Raw genomic sequence first — 18,574 nt, forward strand, 5'->3', positions numbered from 1 at the left:
AGAAGAAGAAGAAGAAGAAGAAGAAGAAGAAGAAGAAGAAGAAGAAGAAGAAGAAGAAGAAGAAGAAGAAGAAGAAGAAGAAGAAGAAGAAGAAGAAGAAGAAGAAGAAGAAGAAGAAGAAGAAGAAGAAGAAGTCTTGTGGCTGCCATGACGGTTTTTGTTGCAGTTCTCAGTTTGTCCACAGGGTGGCGCCATAGACCCTTTGTCTTGGAACTGTTTATTTACTGCTAGAACTCCCAGGCCACTAGGGGGCATAGTTCTCTCATTTAGCGTTGGTATTGCAGCCTCAGCCAATAGCAAGCAACAGGAAGTGATGTACAGGAAGTTGATTGTTTACATGCGCCACAATAGGACTTTAGTAGTGTCATGGCAACGGAAAAATGCTCCGTCTTTACATTAAATTATTAAGTTAGTTATATTTGTTTCCAGCCCTTTGAGTGGAAATATAAATACGTGAACATGTTATAGATAATTATTAAAATGTATATTCTTAATTATTGTAGATTACAGGCTTCAAGAGACCGTTGAATTGACCGTTGATGTAATATACTGTGTTGTTTAGTTTGAGTTCAGTGACTAATGTGTTACTTACCTCATCACTTACCTGATTAGTTCTGTCATATTCAGTATCATAATTTGAATCATACTTACCCGTGAATACTTACATGTAAATCTACAAATAGAGATTAGATTGGTCCTCCTAGCCATGATAAGCTAACTTGTATGACAAGCTATTCTGTATTGTATATATTATATTATCTTATATTATATTATATTACATTATATTATATTATAGCCTATTCGTTTCATTCTTGTTTTCAGTAGATTTATTAATAAATATCATTATTTCTATTTTTACCAAATAATTATTATTATTATATTATAATATTATTATATTATATTATAGTATATTATATTACTATTATTATTATTATTATTATTTAGTAATACTATTAATTAATTTTCATTTTATTTATGATTCATTATTTTAATAATGATAATTCTTGTTGCCGCCATCAGTTTTGGTGTAGTTCTCAGTTTGTCCACACGATGGCGCCAAAGACCTGCGTTTACCTGCAGGGCCGCTGAGTCCGTTTACTGTATATTAATATATTTATTATATTTATAAATATTTATATGCTGCTCATTTTAGTTATTACTAAAAAATAAAACAATAATAATTATTATTATAATAGTATTAATACTACTAACAATAGTAATAATAATGATAATAATAATAATAATAAGTCTTGTGGCTGCCATGACGGTTTTTGTTGCAGTTCTCAGTTTGTCCACAGGGTGGCGCCAGAGACCCTTTGTCTAGGAACTGTTTATTTACTGCTAGAACTCCCAGGCCACTAGGGGGCATAGTTCTTTCATTTAGCGTTGGTATTGCAGCCTCAGCCAATAGCAAGCAACAGGAAGTGATGTACAGGAAGTTGCTTGTTTACATGCGCCACAATAGGACTTTAGTAGTGTCATGGCAACGGAAAAATGCTCCGTCTATACATTAAATTATTAAGTTAGTTATATTTGTTTCTAGCCCTTTGAGTGGAAATATAAATAAGTGAACATGTTATAGATAATTATTAGAATGTATATTGTTAATTATTGTAGATTACAGGCTTCAAGAGACCGTTGAATTGACCGTTGATGTAATATACTGTGTTGTTTAGCTTGAGTTCAATGACTAATGTGTTACTTATTATATAATATGATATTATATTTATAGCCTATTCGTTTCATTCTTGTTTTCAGTAGATTTATTAATAAATATCATTATTTCAATTTTTACCAAATAATTATTATTATTATGTAATAATATTATTATATTATATTACTACTATTATTATTATTATTTAGTATTACTATTAATAAATTATCATTATATTTATGATTAATTATTTTAATAATGATAATTCTTGTTGCGCTCAGTTTTGTTGTAGTTCTCAGTTTGTCCACACGATGGCGCCAAAGACCTGCATTTACCTGCAGGGCCACTGAGGCCGTTTACTGTATATTCATATATATTTATTATACTTATAAATATTTATATACTGCTCATTTTAATGATTACTACATCATACAATTATTATTATTATTATTATTATTATTATTATTATTATTATTATTATTATTATTATAAATCTTGTGGCTGCCTGCCATGACGGTTTTTGTTGTAGTTCTCAGTTTGTCCACAAGACGGCGCCAAAGCCCTCCGTTTACCTGCAGGGCCGCTGAGTCCGTTTACTGTATATTTATATATTTATTATACTTATAAATATTTATATACTGTCCATACTGAGCTGTAAAAATACCAACTTTACATAAAAAAAAAAATAATAATAATATATATAATTATTATGTTTTAAGTATGTATATGTATTATATATATGTGTATATATATTATTATTATTATTATCATTTTTATATATGTATATGTATTATATTTGAATATATATTATGATTATTTTTTTATTTTTTATATATATATGTAAGAATAAAAAGAAGAAGAATAAATAGTACCTGGAGCAGAAATTGTGTAGCTTCTACTGCAGCTGTAACTAAAACCCCTCTGGCTAAACTCTCCTGCATTCATCTGCAGCGCAGGGAGGACTCAGTGTTTCAACTTACTTTCACTTACTGTACTGATCTGATCTCGTTGCTTAGTAACTTCTAACTTTGCTTCGTCTGATTTTGCTAAAAAAATGGAAAATGATCGCTCACACTCAACCAAAGTATAAAAAACCTGCAGCAGCTAAACTCCTCCTGTTGGAATACATGTAAAACCACAAATATACCTAAAAATGCATCCATCTTTCATCATAACTATACAATTTAAACAGTATAAACATTTAACAATTACATTCATGTGATATTCAGAATTCATTCATTCATTTAAAAAATGTGTATTTGTTATGTAGCTACACATACAGTACACACAGAGTACTGCATAGTAATTATCCAATGCAATCAATACATCACAGCATCTATAGTTACAGCTAATTATCCAATGCCCGTCCCCTCAAGGGGCTTTTAAAAACAATACAAACAGATACAAAGTTGAACCATGTAGGACATTTTGTTGACCTTATAAGAACAGCAGTACCACTTCCAGCATACACATATATACATAGAGTGTGTATATATGTATATGTACACACTTACATAAATACCTATCCTTAGCAATATTACTAAAATAATATATAAGCAAACTTAAATTTTAAGTATGAATATAAATGCTTAAAGATCAAAAGAACTGTCTCTTACCTCATTATTATTATATTATTATATCAAAGGATCTTTATACATTTAAATTATTATTAAATGCTCATTTAAAATGTGACATCAGATCATAAAAACAGAGGCTGATCCTATTTTCTGTTCCCATCTGTAGTTCTGTTTTTAATCAAACGGAGGAACGTTAGGTCAGGTTTCGCAAGTATTAAAGGAAGGATCATGTGTGTAATGGTTATACTGGTATCGTACTAGCAGCAGAGAATCAGGATGCAGCTCAGCAGTGAAAATTTGGCATCTTTTCCTCTCGTTTCCTCAAAAATTCTAATACATGTGAGTCGCTCTCTAAGAAGTGTAAATGATCTGTTTTAAGCTCATCCAGCAGTGAATATTTATCATTTATTTATGCTCATCATGGTTTCCTAAAACCAGTTTGTCAATCTGTTTCACTACAGGAAAGTGCTGAGGCAGATTTTTTTTTTATTTAAGGGTGTATTTAGCACATTTTATCATGTTTTTCTTCTAGTTTTCCATCACCACATTACATCATTTTGCAGTGTTTGTTATTGATGCATCAGCTGTTCATGTTTAGGTATTATAACCACAAACTCAGTTACTTCTTTTTAGCTTAATATCTCGTGTGTTGCAGCTTTAACAATTTCTAACATTAATTGTTTATAATTGTGTATATGTGTATATTCTGTATGTAAATCTCAGGAACTTTTGCATATTTATATATTGTAGATTTATTTACACAAAGTTCCAGTTTACTGTATGTAGTATTTTCACCCTTTCACTGAAGACTTCAATGAGCTCTGTGTGATCCCAAAATAATGAATATGTAAATTAAAATAGCCACATGGTGAAAAGATGGAACATTTCTCAGTTTATTTTATGTACACTTGTTCAGATGAAGTGGAGTCAAGTACAGAGGCATTTAGATTTCTGACAAACTTCAGAAAAAGGTAAGACTGACAAACTCTGTGGAGTAATTTTGTCTCATAACAGAAGCTCAAAAAAAGAAAAGAAAAAAAAAAGTTGTGCTAAATTACTGAAGGAAAAAAAACATGCTTGAAAATTGAGACTGTAAAATATGTACACTACTACAATCCTGACAGTTAGTCTGTGCATATTTCTTAAGAGTAGACTTGACTTTAGAAAGCTTTTGATTAATTTGAGTATCATGAAAAAAGTTTCTCCAGTCAAAAATTCCTCCTAAATAAATAATCACTTTCAAAAGTAAAACACAATACTCCAATCTCAAGCCACAGATGATTTATAAAGAAAATAATAATAATTAAAAACAACCGATACACACCTTACTCTAAACCACAAATCTGTTTAGTACCACCAGAACAAACATTACATTAAACCACCTTTTTCTGTTTACTGGTTAAACTGGCTGCTGGATCCCACCATTTAAAATGTTTAAAAGCCTTTTTTTTTTTTTCCTTCCCAACCTTCTAATGTTTTAAATCACACAAATAAATGAACTTAATCTCAACACAGAAAATACAACTTTCAGCTGCCGTAGATCTCAAAAGGCCAAATTCTTTAACTCTTTTAAAGTAAATTTTTGATATTGTGACACTATGTTGTGTTAAGAAGTGATGAGTCGTGATCGGGCAAATTTTTCGCTACTAAAAATAAGTCTAGTCAAAAGTGTTGTGACTAAAAACTGAAAAACCAAGACCTGAACACACACACACACAAAAAACCCAAAAGAAATCAAAAGAACCAAGATGTTATTTGGGCACGAGTGAGCGGACAAGACACGTCCTCACAATTTATTAGCAGATTGGTCACAAGGAGAAGAAGAAGAAAAAAAAAGCAACACATGTTTACAGAGAAATTGGAAATGGAAACAAAACAAAAAAGGGGGGGGAAGGGGGGGGAAAAAAGACAGCACACATGGGAACAGAAATATTAACTTAGAAACTGAACTACGGTATGTCACATTTCTGTACAGTGGCCGACCCTTTTCAAAAATAGAAGTACATGAGTACACAAGGATGCAGTAAAGTAGTACACACGAGTATGCAAATGTTCGTCAGCTCCTCCGTATTGCATGCATTCTGTTTTCTACTCAACCAAGGTGCTTCTGCGTGCAGAACGATTTTTCCAAAACGCCTGCGTCAAGACTTTTGAGGAACTCTCACAAGGCTGCACTTGTGGTGCCGGATCTAACACTCGCAACATGTGCATGCAAAACACACATACAGTACGTGACACATTCACACACACACACACACACACACACACACACACACACACACACACACACACACACACACACACACACACACACACACACACACACACACACACACACACACACACACACACACACACACACACAGACAGACAAACAGACACTCACTTACTCACACACACACACAGACACGAACACTTGTTTCCCCTCTACTTTCTGTGTCACTCGAGAAAAAAAAACAAAAAAAAACTACTAAAACACAACTCCGCCCACACCAGTTAATCTTTCCCAGAATGAGGGAATAAATTTGCTCCATAAAATGCTTCTTTATAAAAGAAAATAGATATTTATATAACTGTACACCTTTATAACTATACAGCATAAAGACAGGGAGCATGGTAAGAAGGGAAATCATCTCCAGAAATAAGACAGATTCTGGTTCTAGCACCCTTATCCCTCTAACACATGCGTCACTCTTCTCCTTTTTTAATTTTCTAATTTGCAGGAGATGGAGCGTCCCTCGCTCCGCCCCACGAGGACAGTCCTCCAGAGAACGACGGGACTTTGCAACGAGTCTCCTCCTCTCCATCCATTCATCCTCAACTGTTCTATGTCCGTCACACAAATGGATGAGCCAGCAGAGCGCAGGGAAAGCCCCATCTCTCTCTCTTTCTTTCTTTCTTAGTTCGACACTTATTGTAGAGTCGGACCAGTTCTGCTTAGTCGCTGGTCTCGTCTGATCCGCCCTGCGGCTCCGTCGTCAGTAGCTCTACTACAGTTCAGTCCACTTGGTGGGAAGCGATACACAACAGGGTCCGTCACACAACCCTTTTTTCTCTCCGTAGAAACCCCTCTGCCTCTCAGCCGGAGTCTGATTCGCTTGTGTCTGAGGATGAGGAGGAAGAGGATGACGAAGAGGAGTCTGAGGAGGAACTGCTGGCGCTGAGACGTGACGGCTGGGTGTGAGCCTCCGTTGCAGGTTTCTCTTCTAAAAGGAAACAAAACAGACAGAATTAGGATGATGTGATGCACAAGAGATAGGGAAGCAATTTTTAATATTTAACAACATGAAGATAAATTAAATATGGTTCGATATAAAGATTTTTAAGACTATTATTACAAGACTGTGAAATGATTGTCTGCATGGATGCTGTACTAAATTAACAGCTTACAATGTAATAAAATGTATGGTAAGGACATTTTGAGATTTGAATGCTATGACAAAAGTTTAATCATCGCCCCTTTGGTAAAAAACAAGTTACTGATATAATCTAAATCTTCCACATTAAATTTAAAGTCTACACACTACTGAACATTGTCAATTAGAGCTGCATCTATTTTCATTTAATCAATGAATCTGTCGACTATTTTCTTGGTCAATAGATTTGTTGTTTGGTCTAAAGTTGTGTAAAATGTCACAGTCAATCCTCAGAGGATTAAATAAACCAGAAAATGCTGAGTCTGAGAAGCTGAACCGAGGGATTTTGAATTTTTTTTTCTTTAAATATATTTATTAAAAACCATTATTAATCAAAATATTTGGGCGTTAATTTTCTGTCCATCCATTTAACAACTAATACTAACTTGCAGCTTTACTATCAATATATACATATTTTCTTCCTTTTTTCTTCCTTACTTCCTTCAACGGTTGTACGGAGAGCAGTGTGGAGGACTTACGTTTGGGTTTAGTGGGCTTCTTTCCAGAGTTGAGTTGTCCACTGACGTCCATCAGCCTTCTCTCCAGCTCCATCTGTTTCTCCAGAGCGAGCTCTTCACGGGACTTGCCTGCACTGTTCTTACTCGCCGCTTGAAAACAGACACATAAAAATCAATTAGATGGGAGTGCTGTAAACAAGGTCAAAGTCCTACACCTAATACATCAAGCCTACTACTAAACTGTAAATGTAACTGGTGTTTTGATTAGTTATGACGCCCCAAACTACACAAAGACTCAGACTGTGTGGTTCTATTTTTTTCTAGGAATTTATAAATAATCTATATTTTAATCTAATGGCACCACATTAGGTAACAACAAAAGCCCCAAACCACGACTCATGAAACATTATGGATGTAAAGCAGCACTGATCAACAGACTCTCTACTTACCATACGGCTTTCGAGGTTTCTTCCTCAGACATGTCATGACGTATCTCTCCAGCTCCCGCAGCGTCGAGGGTTTCAGCGTCTCGAAGTCTATCTCGATCTCCTCTGGGTTGGTGTCTCGTAGCGACGGCTCACGGGACTGGATGATGTAAACGACGCGGCCCAGTTTCTCGCCGGGCAGCTTGTTGATATCCAGGCTGAGCTGACGCTTCTCGTCGTAAGACATGGGTGCCGTTTCCTCCTCCTCGTCGGAGTCGAAGTGAGGCACTATGGGCTCGGGGACCGCCTGTGGCATGTTAAACATCATGCCGGCCTTTTTGGATCTGATGGAAGGACACAGAGAGAGAAAATTAGATAATGAGTGAAGTATAATCAAATTATATAAGCAGGTATACCAATTTCTATACTTCACATCTTTTAACTTGAAGTCATCTGCCTGACTTTTGCTATTGAGGCACCTTTAGGAGTTCTTCCATCTACCACATACTAGCATTTTCCAACACTGTCCAGAAGGTGTCAGCACTCACTTGCTCTTGTTGTTTTTCTTGCTCGGCGCCTTCTTCGTCGGCACCACAGGAACGCCCGCTGCTCGGTTGCTCTTTGTTTTCGGAGTCTTGGTGACTTTGGGGGGTTTTGGAGGCCGGACTGGTGTTATCTCCTCCTCTATCCTCCGGTGCTTCTCTTTTTCCACCTTCTTCTTCTTTTTCTTGTCCTTCTTCTCCTTCTTTTTCTTGGGTTTGACGATGGGACCCTGGGAGAGTGCAGTGAGTTGCTCGTGTACGGCTTTTAGCTGCAGGGAAACAGAGAGACGAATGGGTCAGAGAGGAAGAATAAATGGGAAGTCTTTAAGGTACAAGATAACACATCTAGGGTCTGGATGTCTTTTAACTTATATTTGAGCATCTGTTCTTATTTTTGTCTTCCTGCCCTGATCTGTGTTTGCATGCAGTAGAGATAACACACCTGTTCCTGCAGCTCTGCCAGCCGGTTTGCCCTCTCCTCCTCAGAATCAGAGCTTGGGCTGCTCTCGCTCTCCTCGCTCTCGCTGCTTAGCTCACTCTCGGATGACGACGAAGACGACGATGATGAGGATGAAGAGCTAGGCGGTGCCGGGGGCTCGTCTGGCATCTTAGCAAAACAGAACTCAAAAACATCCTGTAAGAGAAAAAAAAAACAGCACAGGAGTGAATCAGATGGGGAAAAAAACAAGAACAGTGCTGCTCATTCTTCTTTGGAAAAAAAAGTGATTCATTTCAGGGGAAAAGAGGAGAAACGAGCAATACAACTAAATTAGCTTTGACCAAAAACTACAAGAACTCTAAGTTACTGGAGTAAACAAGTTACCTGGAGTTTTCGGGCCATGGCAACGACATCATGGTCGGGGGGGTTATACTTGTAGCAGTTGGAGAACATCAGTCTGACATCTGCAGAGAACTGCTGGGAGTCACGATACTCTCTGCTGTCCATCTTCCGCTGGAGACGAGAAAATAGAATAAGAGATTTTAGTCAAATATTTAAATGTTTTTTGAAAAAAAATACCCGTTTTGATTAAATAGCAAGATAAAATCTAGAAGACGCCACAAGGCCTCTCAGTAGATGGAGATAATTCACCTTAGATAAAAGGTGAAAAGATGGCATTGCACATATATTTATATTTACGAAAGAATTACTTGTCTATAGTCTTGTTTGTGGTTTTCAGTGTTATTCTCAAACTACAAAAAAAGTTATTTTACGGAGCTACAATCCTGTGAAGCAGGATTAGAAAACAGATAACACCGAGCTTAGTTTTGCTCTTTTGTTGTGTCAAATGTACCTTAATGGTGCTGAGGTCCATGGGCTGTTTGATTATGTCGTGGTAGTCATGGAGACCGAGCGTTGTGGCGTCGACGGGCTTGTAGAACGGCCAGGCGTAGGCTGCGTGCTTCTTGGTCAGCAGCTCCTTCAGGACGCCGCTGCAGTAGCGCAGCTGGGGGCTCAGCTTGCTGCGGCGCACCGGTGTGGGCAGAATGGAATCTGGTAAATCCTTCTTAGGAGGCTTAATGGGCCGTCCACTCACTCCTCTCCTGGCCCCTCCTGCTGCGTTGGTGTTCATCATTACTGTCCCACGGCCCATGCCCATGCCGATGCCCATCCCCATGCCCATCCCCATGCTCTGACTGAGGCTGAGGCCTTGACCCATCCCCATGACGGAGCTGTGGTCCATCCCCAGAGAAGTGAGGGTGAGTGGGGAGTCGTGCCCGCCGCCCATCCCCAGGCTGATGCCGCTGACGCCCATGGTACTCATGATGGGCATGGCTACGGTTATCGGGGTGGTTGTGTCTGCTTTCCTCTTCACACCTTTTTTCTATGATTGAAGAGAAGAAGAAGGTCAGTCAGAGAACTTACTGACAAATTCTGACTAGTTACACAAAATCTGTCCAGTTCTTAGCCAAGTAAACGTCCAATTTATTTTGTCTCCCTAATGTCAGCCTTTACCTTTGCGGTGGGCTGTGTGGGAGGCAGACCCGTAATGGTTGGTGTGCTCTGTTCTGTTGCTTGGGTAATGGGCAGGCTCTTGCTCAGAAGCGTCTGTGGTGGGGTGGAGAGGATGGAGTCAGGCGTTTCTGGGGTCGGGGGCGAGTATGCTGACTGGGAGACTGCTGGGACCTGATGAGCTGTTGTCACTCCACCAGAGACTGGGAAAGAGCAGGAGTGGATAGAATGTATAAATATTCATTCATAAAATTATTGATTTGTGTTTGTGTATGTTTTTAATAACAGCCATGTATGCATGATGATTAGAGACTCTGCATGTCTGTGCCTGCCAGTGCTCACCTGCACCTCCTCTGCCTTTTTTGCCTACTTTGCCCGGTTTAATCCGTGGAGGGGGAGGGCCCAGCTCTAACTCATCCTGGGGCATCTGAGCCACTTTCTGCAGAAACGCCTTCTCCAGAGACTGCGCCATCAGCACTATGTCATCTGTAGGCTGCAGAAGAGAAATGTAAGACAATATGATTAAACATTTTGTCTCATCACCTGATATATCAGCATAAACTGAATTATTTTGTTTTATAGAAGTAACGACTTTAAATATTCTGAATATTTTTGTTTGTCAAATGTGTTCATGTGCTTAACTCACACAATGATGGCTTCAATTTCATCATAATTTTCAATTTAACTTCACTATTTTTAAGTAAAGCATCTGTCACGAAACGTAATGATTCTTGATGATTCCCCGAGGATTTCACTCATTAGGTTTTTTTTGTTCTTTTTTCTTTTTACATCGGCTGTATTGTGGACACGATGCATCATGTTTGCCATGTGTTCAGGCCACCAGTAGACTCAAAATATCTCAGAAATACAGACACACACAGGCTTACCTTGTTATAAATGTAGCAGTTGGTAAACATGGTGTTGAAGTCCTGCATGCATTCACTGGCACTGCGGTAGTAGTTATTTTCTAGTCTCTTCTTAATAGTGCCCATGTCCATGGGGATTTTGATGATCTTGTAATAGTCCTGGAAGGAGACAAGAGACTCTCAGGACAAGAAACAGTGGCTACTACATCCTAAAGGTAATTTTTTGACTCATTACAGCATTTTATTAGTAACGAAACATCCTAAAGTTACCTAATAAACATCTGACAAGCTGACAGTTTGCTTTTGACGAACACCTGATCAGTTTAATGTGACCTAAGACAACCCCTCCCTCTTACTTTAGGCAGTGACACATTAAAACTGAGTTAGGTGGCATCTCTATTTATGAAAAGTGAGGCTGTTTCCAGACATAAGGACAGTCCCTAAGGGGAAGGGGGTGTATCTGAGTTCCTGTTATTCACACTCACAGGAAGGCTGAGCTTGACAGTGTCTACGGGTTCATGAAAGGGCCACGCGAAGTGGTGCCTCCACAATGACTTGAGCAGGACTTTCTGTAGGAACTGGAGTTGGTTCGTCATCCTCCCCTGTCGGCTGGGATCTTTCACCAGGGGCTGCGGAGGTCCTGAATGGTTCATCTGATTAATGCCTTGCATCCCGGGACTCTCAAAGCCCTCATAAAGCAGGGAAGGTTTCCGGATGCGTTTTCCGGCAGCGCCAGAACCCTGATCCATCGTCGAGACTCCCATTAACCCGACCTCAAGCCCGACATGGGAGCTGTAGAGAGCAGAGGTGAAATGATGAGCTATTTGGACGGACATGTGGTGAGAAAATAAAATATCACCACAATAAAAATGTAAGATTATGGACTTTAAAAACAGCCAAAATACTGTCCATCTGTTTAACATGAATGTACCCACCCCAAACAACAGAAGCAAGTACATTGACCTCATCTGCAGCAAATCAGAATGAAGAAGAAATTGCAACACTTTGTTTTGCTCAGTTTCTATTTTAGTAAAGTAGGTATCAATGACCACTTTTACACAAACTCTCAGCTCAACTCTTTATTACTTTATTCTATTACAATTTATTCCAGCTTCTACTATTGTGATGCTACTGTGGAGCGTGGTCAAGAGGCATTGTTTATTTTTTTAAAAAGGGGTAGATGTTAGTCCTGTCTCTACAGGTTGCATGAAACTAATTATTATTTTATTGTGCCATCCTAATATGAAAGTGTTTCCTTGTTGGCTTACATTATGTGTTATCCTGTCTATCCCTCTACCCCACACACACACACACACACAGTACATAGTAAATCCCCCAAACAAGGCACGCACGACAGGTCTAAACATTACTCAGCAAGCACGCATCAGTGCAACTTGAAAATCACACGCCTGCCGAATCAGCACTCCGCATTCCCACGAGAACGGACGTGACCACCACTTCCTCCCTCTTTAACGTCCATCTCACCGCTTACACAGAACGAAACTCCACCCGTTTCTCTGTAGCTCTCCCTGAAGGATGGTGGGTGGAGTTTCAGCTGCCATGCTTCAGTAATGACTGGACTATTCTGGAGTTAAAGCAGAAATGTCCTCAACATGTTCAGAATTTCAGAATATTCATGTCATGCTGATGCTCTCACCACTTGATGTCATCCACATTTGACATTTCACATCTTTTACTGCAACTTATAAATAAAAAAGAGGTAATTTCTGCAGCTAGAGTGAGAAAGACTTTAATCTATGCGGTCTAGAGCTGTTGTTGGCCTTTAAAACCTCGCTCTGACCAGGAATGTGGCTTAATTTGCTTGATTCAGCAGAGGGGAGTCCCCTATGACCTCAGTCACTGCCATCCTGCCATGGTAACGCTCCTTCAAGGCCACAGGGTAAAGAATAGGAAACACTGCAAGGTTGCTGAGTCTATTATGGAAGAAGTTTAAAATTTAATGAGAGAAATATATATAACATAAATTCTTGGTGCCTTTAAAGGTGAAAAAAATAAAGTAAAATCTTGTGTTTTCTATCGGTGTCTCCTCAGGTGTTTAAATCCACATTAACTTTACTATAAACTAACTCTACTTTATCTACAGACCATCTCACCGGCTTTGTTGTACCTACATTTGTAGTGACACTGTAGCGACACTTGGCGGGCGGTTTCAACTATGAAGCAACACGTCTGTCTGCACCCCTACCCCTCCCCTCCAACAACACACGAGCTGGACTCAGCCAAGTAGAACAGCCACAAACCATTGAGTGAGAACTACAGCGAGACGAGACTGGTTTCATACTTATCCTGAACTATATATGCGTCCTCACGGGCGGCATTTGCCATCGAAAGTGTTCAAATTTCTAATGAGAAAAGGTTCCTGTTTTACATAAGTGTGAAGTGCACCATTTGTTACTTGATCCGGATGGCTGCGATGCTACAAATGCTCAGGGATACCCGACACACAAAAACACGTTTGTCATCCGGCTGTTTTGATGAAGGTGGGGGCATCTAATCATGTGCAATAACAGATTTAATGATATGCCCTACTGAGATACCGGTGCTGCTACTCCTGGTGTTAGGTAATGTTTTGAGTTTGTCAACAGTATGAACTCACCATAGTCATCTCAGCTGGCCTACTGACACATTTAACAGGGGGACATTTAGGGTAATATGTTGGAAAACCACGAGGGAAAAACTAACACTAAAGCTACTAGCTACTTCATGTCCCCTTCCAACTTTAAATAGTTTACATCTAGCAGAAGTCAAATAAAGCTGCACATTCAGAGCTGTGAGTTTTAAGAAACTGATGCAAATAGTGTTGTGTATTACTGTGTTTGCATCACGCTGTTAATAAAAAGGGGGTCCCATGAGACACTAAACAACTATGTGCACTAATTAATATTTTACATGTAAGCACTGGCTTATTCTACACATGCATACTGAAGAAAATTGTTTAGAAATAATAGTAAAGAAACTTAGCTACTGCTAAAGCTACTAGAGTTTAAAATATGTTACATAATGCAAGTATGTATACAATACTGTAAACATTTAATAGTAATAAACAATTTGTCTTGTTTATGATAAAGCAAGCTGTTTTGAATGATACAACCTTTGGAAACACATTTGACAGTTAGTGTACTTTATTATTAAGAAAGGAAAATAATCATGTACATAACATTAACAACACTAAAAAACAAAAAACATTAGCTGTAAATCAGATTAACAAATTGGGGGGTAAAAGTAATAAAGTATGGTATGAATGAGCAAGAAAATAAAAAATACAGAAGTTATGTTTTTATGATTTAAGTAAAAACCTGCTGCTACCTAGCTTAGGTTGAGTGACATTGAGCTGTGTAACCAAGCAACCAAATGAAACACCAACACACGTGGAAAACCCAAAACTAACCACAGATGTATATCGAGCGAAATTAATGGCAATGTCTTAACTTTTCCTGAAGCCCTCAAGTGATATATATAAATAATGCATTATTAGTGCAGCTGTAATGCAATGTAGTCCCACAATACAACCCTCCTCTGGCCGTCACATGGCTACAATAACAAACCCCGGCAAACACAAGCAGGGACACATCTGCTGCTGCCTCCTCATCAACAAGCTACATGCTAACATAACATTACCCTGTGGCAGCTTAGATCAGATTTTAGACCAAGTTTTAAAACGCGAAAAGGTGTTGTGGCTATTTTCTAAACACACAGAGGAAGGAAGGTGTGGAGAGCTAATGCTAACGCGGCTAACACCAACTGCCAGGCAGCGGGAGAGAGAGAGCGGCCAACGGCTGAGAGGCTCCGAAGATGGCGCCGGCGAATAAACGAACAACAGCCGCAACTCGCTTCAAACCCACAAAATATTTTAATTTTAATATTATTCCACCAACATGAATTCCGCTTGACCAAAACTGCTTCAATGTCCAATTCTCTCTCTGTCACTCAATATTACAGCGAAACACCGCCGCTGCCAGTAATACGTTATCTTGGTTGTTTAAAAAAAAACATGAGAATTGTTCACAATATTCCCTCCGATGGAAAGTTGAGAGTCAATTTTACCGGTAGATACCTGTCAAGGAGCGGGTTAACAGCCATATCCATCGGGATGGATCCGGATTCTGTTTTTTAGCTAGACTCAACCCAGGATCCGACTCTGTTCGTCCGGTTTCTCCGCTCCCCGCCGTAGCAAACTACCTCAATCTGCTTCGTTGAAATGGCGACGATGCGACTACACCCGTTCTTTTATACACCAACCGTCCCCCTTATTGGATAGACTACCTCAGAACGTACACGCCTTCTGAGTTCCTATTGGCTGCTTGCGCTGTCCGTCAAAGTCACCACACCCCGCCGCTCTGACGCGTCAGTGACTGTGTTTCGGGCCAACCTATTCGCAAGTTCTTGCTGTCTGTCAAGGAAACTGCGCAATACTATTGGCCGAGTCTGTTAAGTCTCACAGAAACGCGCTCTCTGATTGGCTGCTCCGTGTAATCCGCCACAAACAACGAAGGGACAAGAGTCAGCCTCCTCCTTATCATATTACATTACGTCAACGTGTTCTAAGCGACGGCGGTGATTGGCCAGAAGGGCTGTAACGCGGGCTTCCAGGGCGCATACCAAGAAGCCTATTGGTTCTTCCACTGGGTCACGCGCATCCCCTGCAAGAGCCTCTCCCCACGAGCTCTCTTCTTACCCGAACATCCGCATTTCTGTGTCTGAGAAGAGGCGCCATCTTTAAGTACAATGACACGAAAGTGTTATCGTCGAATAATTTAAAGTACGCAAGAAAAAACATCAAGCTAACGTTACAAAACGCTGCATAAGTCGCTTGTACACGGAATGCACTACGTTAAATGCAGAAGTGCAGGGAAAAAAGGCCACATTTTGAGGACCTATCCAGTCCTAACCAGAGGGCCTCCACGCCTCACAAACAAGCAAAGATCCAAACAGAATAAAAGACAATTTACAATTTTCACTAAATCTACTGTAATCTATATTAAATTAACTATACCAACAACGCAAAAGTATCAAAACATCATGCACGGCCTCAAAAAAAAAAATCCACAAATCCACTGAATGACACAGCAGTTTTTCCCCCTCACTGCCCTGAAACTACATTTAATGACTTAATCAAACATCACACTAACAAATTAAAAAGAAGAGAAAACACAAGAAAGTTGGTGTGTTATGAGCTTGAAATTACATTTATCATACCTGACCTCTAAAGAGCCAATGAGACTATAAGATTAAAACTAAAGCAATAAAAACCTATCAAAAAACCCACCAAAATAACACATCTTAACAAAGGTTTCTTATCTTGAAAATCAACATTTAACAAACTTAACAACCACATAAAATAGGTTACCTAACCACACGCGCCCATCCCCCACACCAAGGTTACAAATCCCCCTCTGCAATGTCACTCAAAATAAAACGATGGAAACTAACAATTACACCCTAACATTATTAAATCTTAATAAATAAAAAAGGGTGTGATAACTTTAAAACACACTTAAACACATTTTTTGATTTAAAAAATAAATAAATAAATATTTCCAATGTTCGACATAAAAAAAAAACTTCATATAAACAAAATGTAAAAGATATAAAAATAAAAAGGTAAATCCCCAAAAAGATAAAAAGCGAGAAACCTGTCTTCACATAATCTTCTTGTCTTCCACCTCGATACTTTTTAACACCAACACATTTCCCCTCAAACATGTCCGCCTTCTTCTCCCATTCCCCGCCGCCGGGGTGGAGGGGGGAGGGGAAGGGAGGGATAGTCATGTGATTTACAAAAAAGAAAAAGAAAATGAGCCCTGAACACGTGGCATACTGCAAAAAAAGGAGCAGCAAAACGCCATAAGAAAAGTATCCACTGTTTGTCCTTTTCTCCTAAAAAAAAAAAACACCCCCTCTGTCTCCACATCGGGTGATTTCTGCAGAAAAACAGGGGCAGATTTTGGGGGTAAAGTTGGCAAAATATCCGAACAAAGAAGCATGCTTTCCAGCTCGCTCCGATTGGTCTACTCCAATCACGTGACAAAAGCGATTATTAGTATTATATTGATTGTGGTGGTTTTTTCCCCACACAAATTTCCTCTATTATAATCCGTCCGTGGTTTGTAATAATCCTTTGCGGTTCAGTTTGTCTCAGAAAAAGGGGGGTAAAAGATAAAAGATGTCTGTTTTCTCCTAAAGATGACTACACACAAGCTCTGGCGTTTGTGTTGCAACATGAAGCAGTGCGCATGCGTCCCAGCAGTGAAACCGCATTGTGCAGCAGGGAGTGATAGAGGCTGATCTGAGAGCAGTTTCGGTGTTTGTTTGTTTTTGTTCCCAATGATTAATGCTGACTGTTATGAGGGAAGTAGGTGGGATTCAACTGGCGAGTAATTGTTTTTTAGGTTAAAGCAGGAACAAGTTGACACCACACAGGACCTATGATTATCTATCTATCTATCTATCTATCTATCTATCTATCTATCTATCTATCTATCTATCTATCTATCTATCTATCTATCTATCTATCTATCTATCTATCTACCTATCTATCTATCTATCTATCTATATTTTAGAAAATTCATTTCCAAAAAAAATATTTTCTTTTGAAAATAGTCTACTAATATCAAACAAAAACTTCCAGTTAAAATGACTGCTTAGAACAACAATAATATGTGTCTGATATAGTCTTCTCACAAACAAAAAAACTATAATTACAATGTAAAAAACTTATATATTAAGATGTAAATATATTTAATCTGTCAGAAGTTTACCTTACACAATATGTCTCCAACTTCACTATAAAGTATATGTTCAATGTTTGTGCACTGGAGGCTTCAAGTTTCCACATCACACTTGTATAAATTGAATCTTGGACCAGGTTTGTCTTCAAAACTAACTGTGGTGTTACAAATCCTCTTTAAAAAGCTTATTCAAGTCAGGTTTCCATTTGACACAGAGGATATTTCCACCTTCAGCAGATGAATGTTAAAACAGCCTTGCAGTGTCAAACTCTGGGCGCAGTGAAGCTCAAAATCCAACTGATGGAACAAGAAGAAAAACATACTTTTTAAATGGAGGGGCACTTTAATAATTATTACTCAAACAGGGAAAGACACTGGGATGATCATCCACTGCCACAAAGAAAGAAAAAAAAGTTTTGTGTTTAGAGGTGACAGGCAAAATTGCAGCATACATTTCTAATTAGGTTCACTCAAGAAACTGTAAATCAAGACCCTGAAATCTAATTTACAGAGATGCAGGTGTAGACTAGTTCTGTGGCTCCTTGACAAATTAAATTTAAAACTATGCTGTTAAAATAATATTCTTTATTGCTTTAGTTCAGTTACTAATGCAAAATTGTGGATGTAGGCGATTTATTTAAATTAAATTTCATTTAGACAACATTCTGTCAGCGTCTTGAATGTGTTTGTATATAAAATAAAATCTTATTCAAAACACTAACAAATAAAATGTGGAGTGCAGAATCCAGGTTTTATTTCTCTTTTCACTTTCACTTTGACAGTAAGCTTCACCAACAATGATGGCCACTCTAGGCTGAGATCTGCATAAATATACAGTGTCATTTTCATGTGTCATTTTAATCAGATTTTATTATTACTGTTTTATTACTGTGAAATAAAAACAATATATTTAATGCCCAAACTCAAGCACAGTGG

General features: G+C 38.6%; 1 protein-coding gene across 1 annotated transcript; it reads right to left on the reverse strand.

Moving 5' to 3' along the window:
- Positions 1-4,112: 4,112 nt before the first annotated feature.
- brd2a (bromodomain containing 2a) lies at positions 4,113-17,139 on the reverse strand. The gene is made up of 12 exons (XM_062436057.1): positions 14,965-17,139; positions 11,375-11,681; positions 10,911-11,048; positions 10,366-10,516; positions 10,027-10,226; positions 9,365-9,895; positions 8,896-9,024; positions 8,515-8,706; positions 8,079-8,341; positions 7,555-7,874; positions 7,127-7,255; positions 4,113-6,437 (listed from the first exon to the last, which is right to left on the reverse strand). Exons 1-12 carry the CDS (start codon positions 14,994-14,996, stop codon positions 6,310-6,312), a joined length of 2,520 nt encoding a protein of 839 aa, XP_062292041.1. The 5' UTR covers positions 14,997-17,139; the 3' UTR covers positions 4,113-6,309.
- Positions 17,140-18,574: the final 1,435 nt, after the last annotated feature.

This window comes from Scomber scombrus, chromosome 16 (genome assembly GCF_963691925.1).
Source record: "Scomber scombrus chromosome 16, fScoSco1.1, whole genome shotgun sequence".
Lineage (NCBI taxonomy): Eukaryota > Metazoa > Chordata > Actinopteri > Scombriformes > Scombridae > Scomber > Scomber scombrus.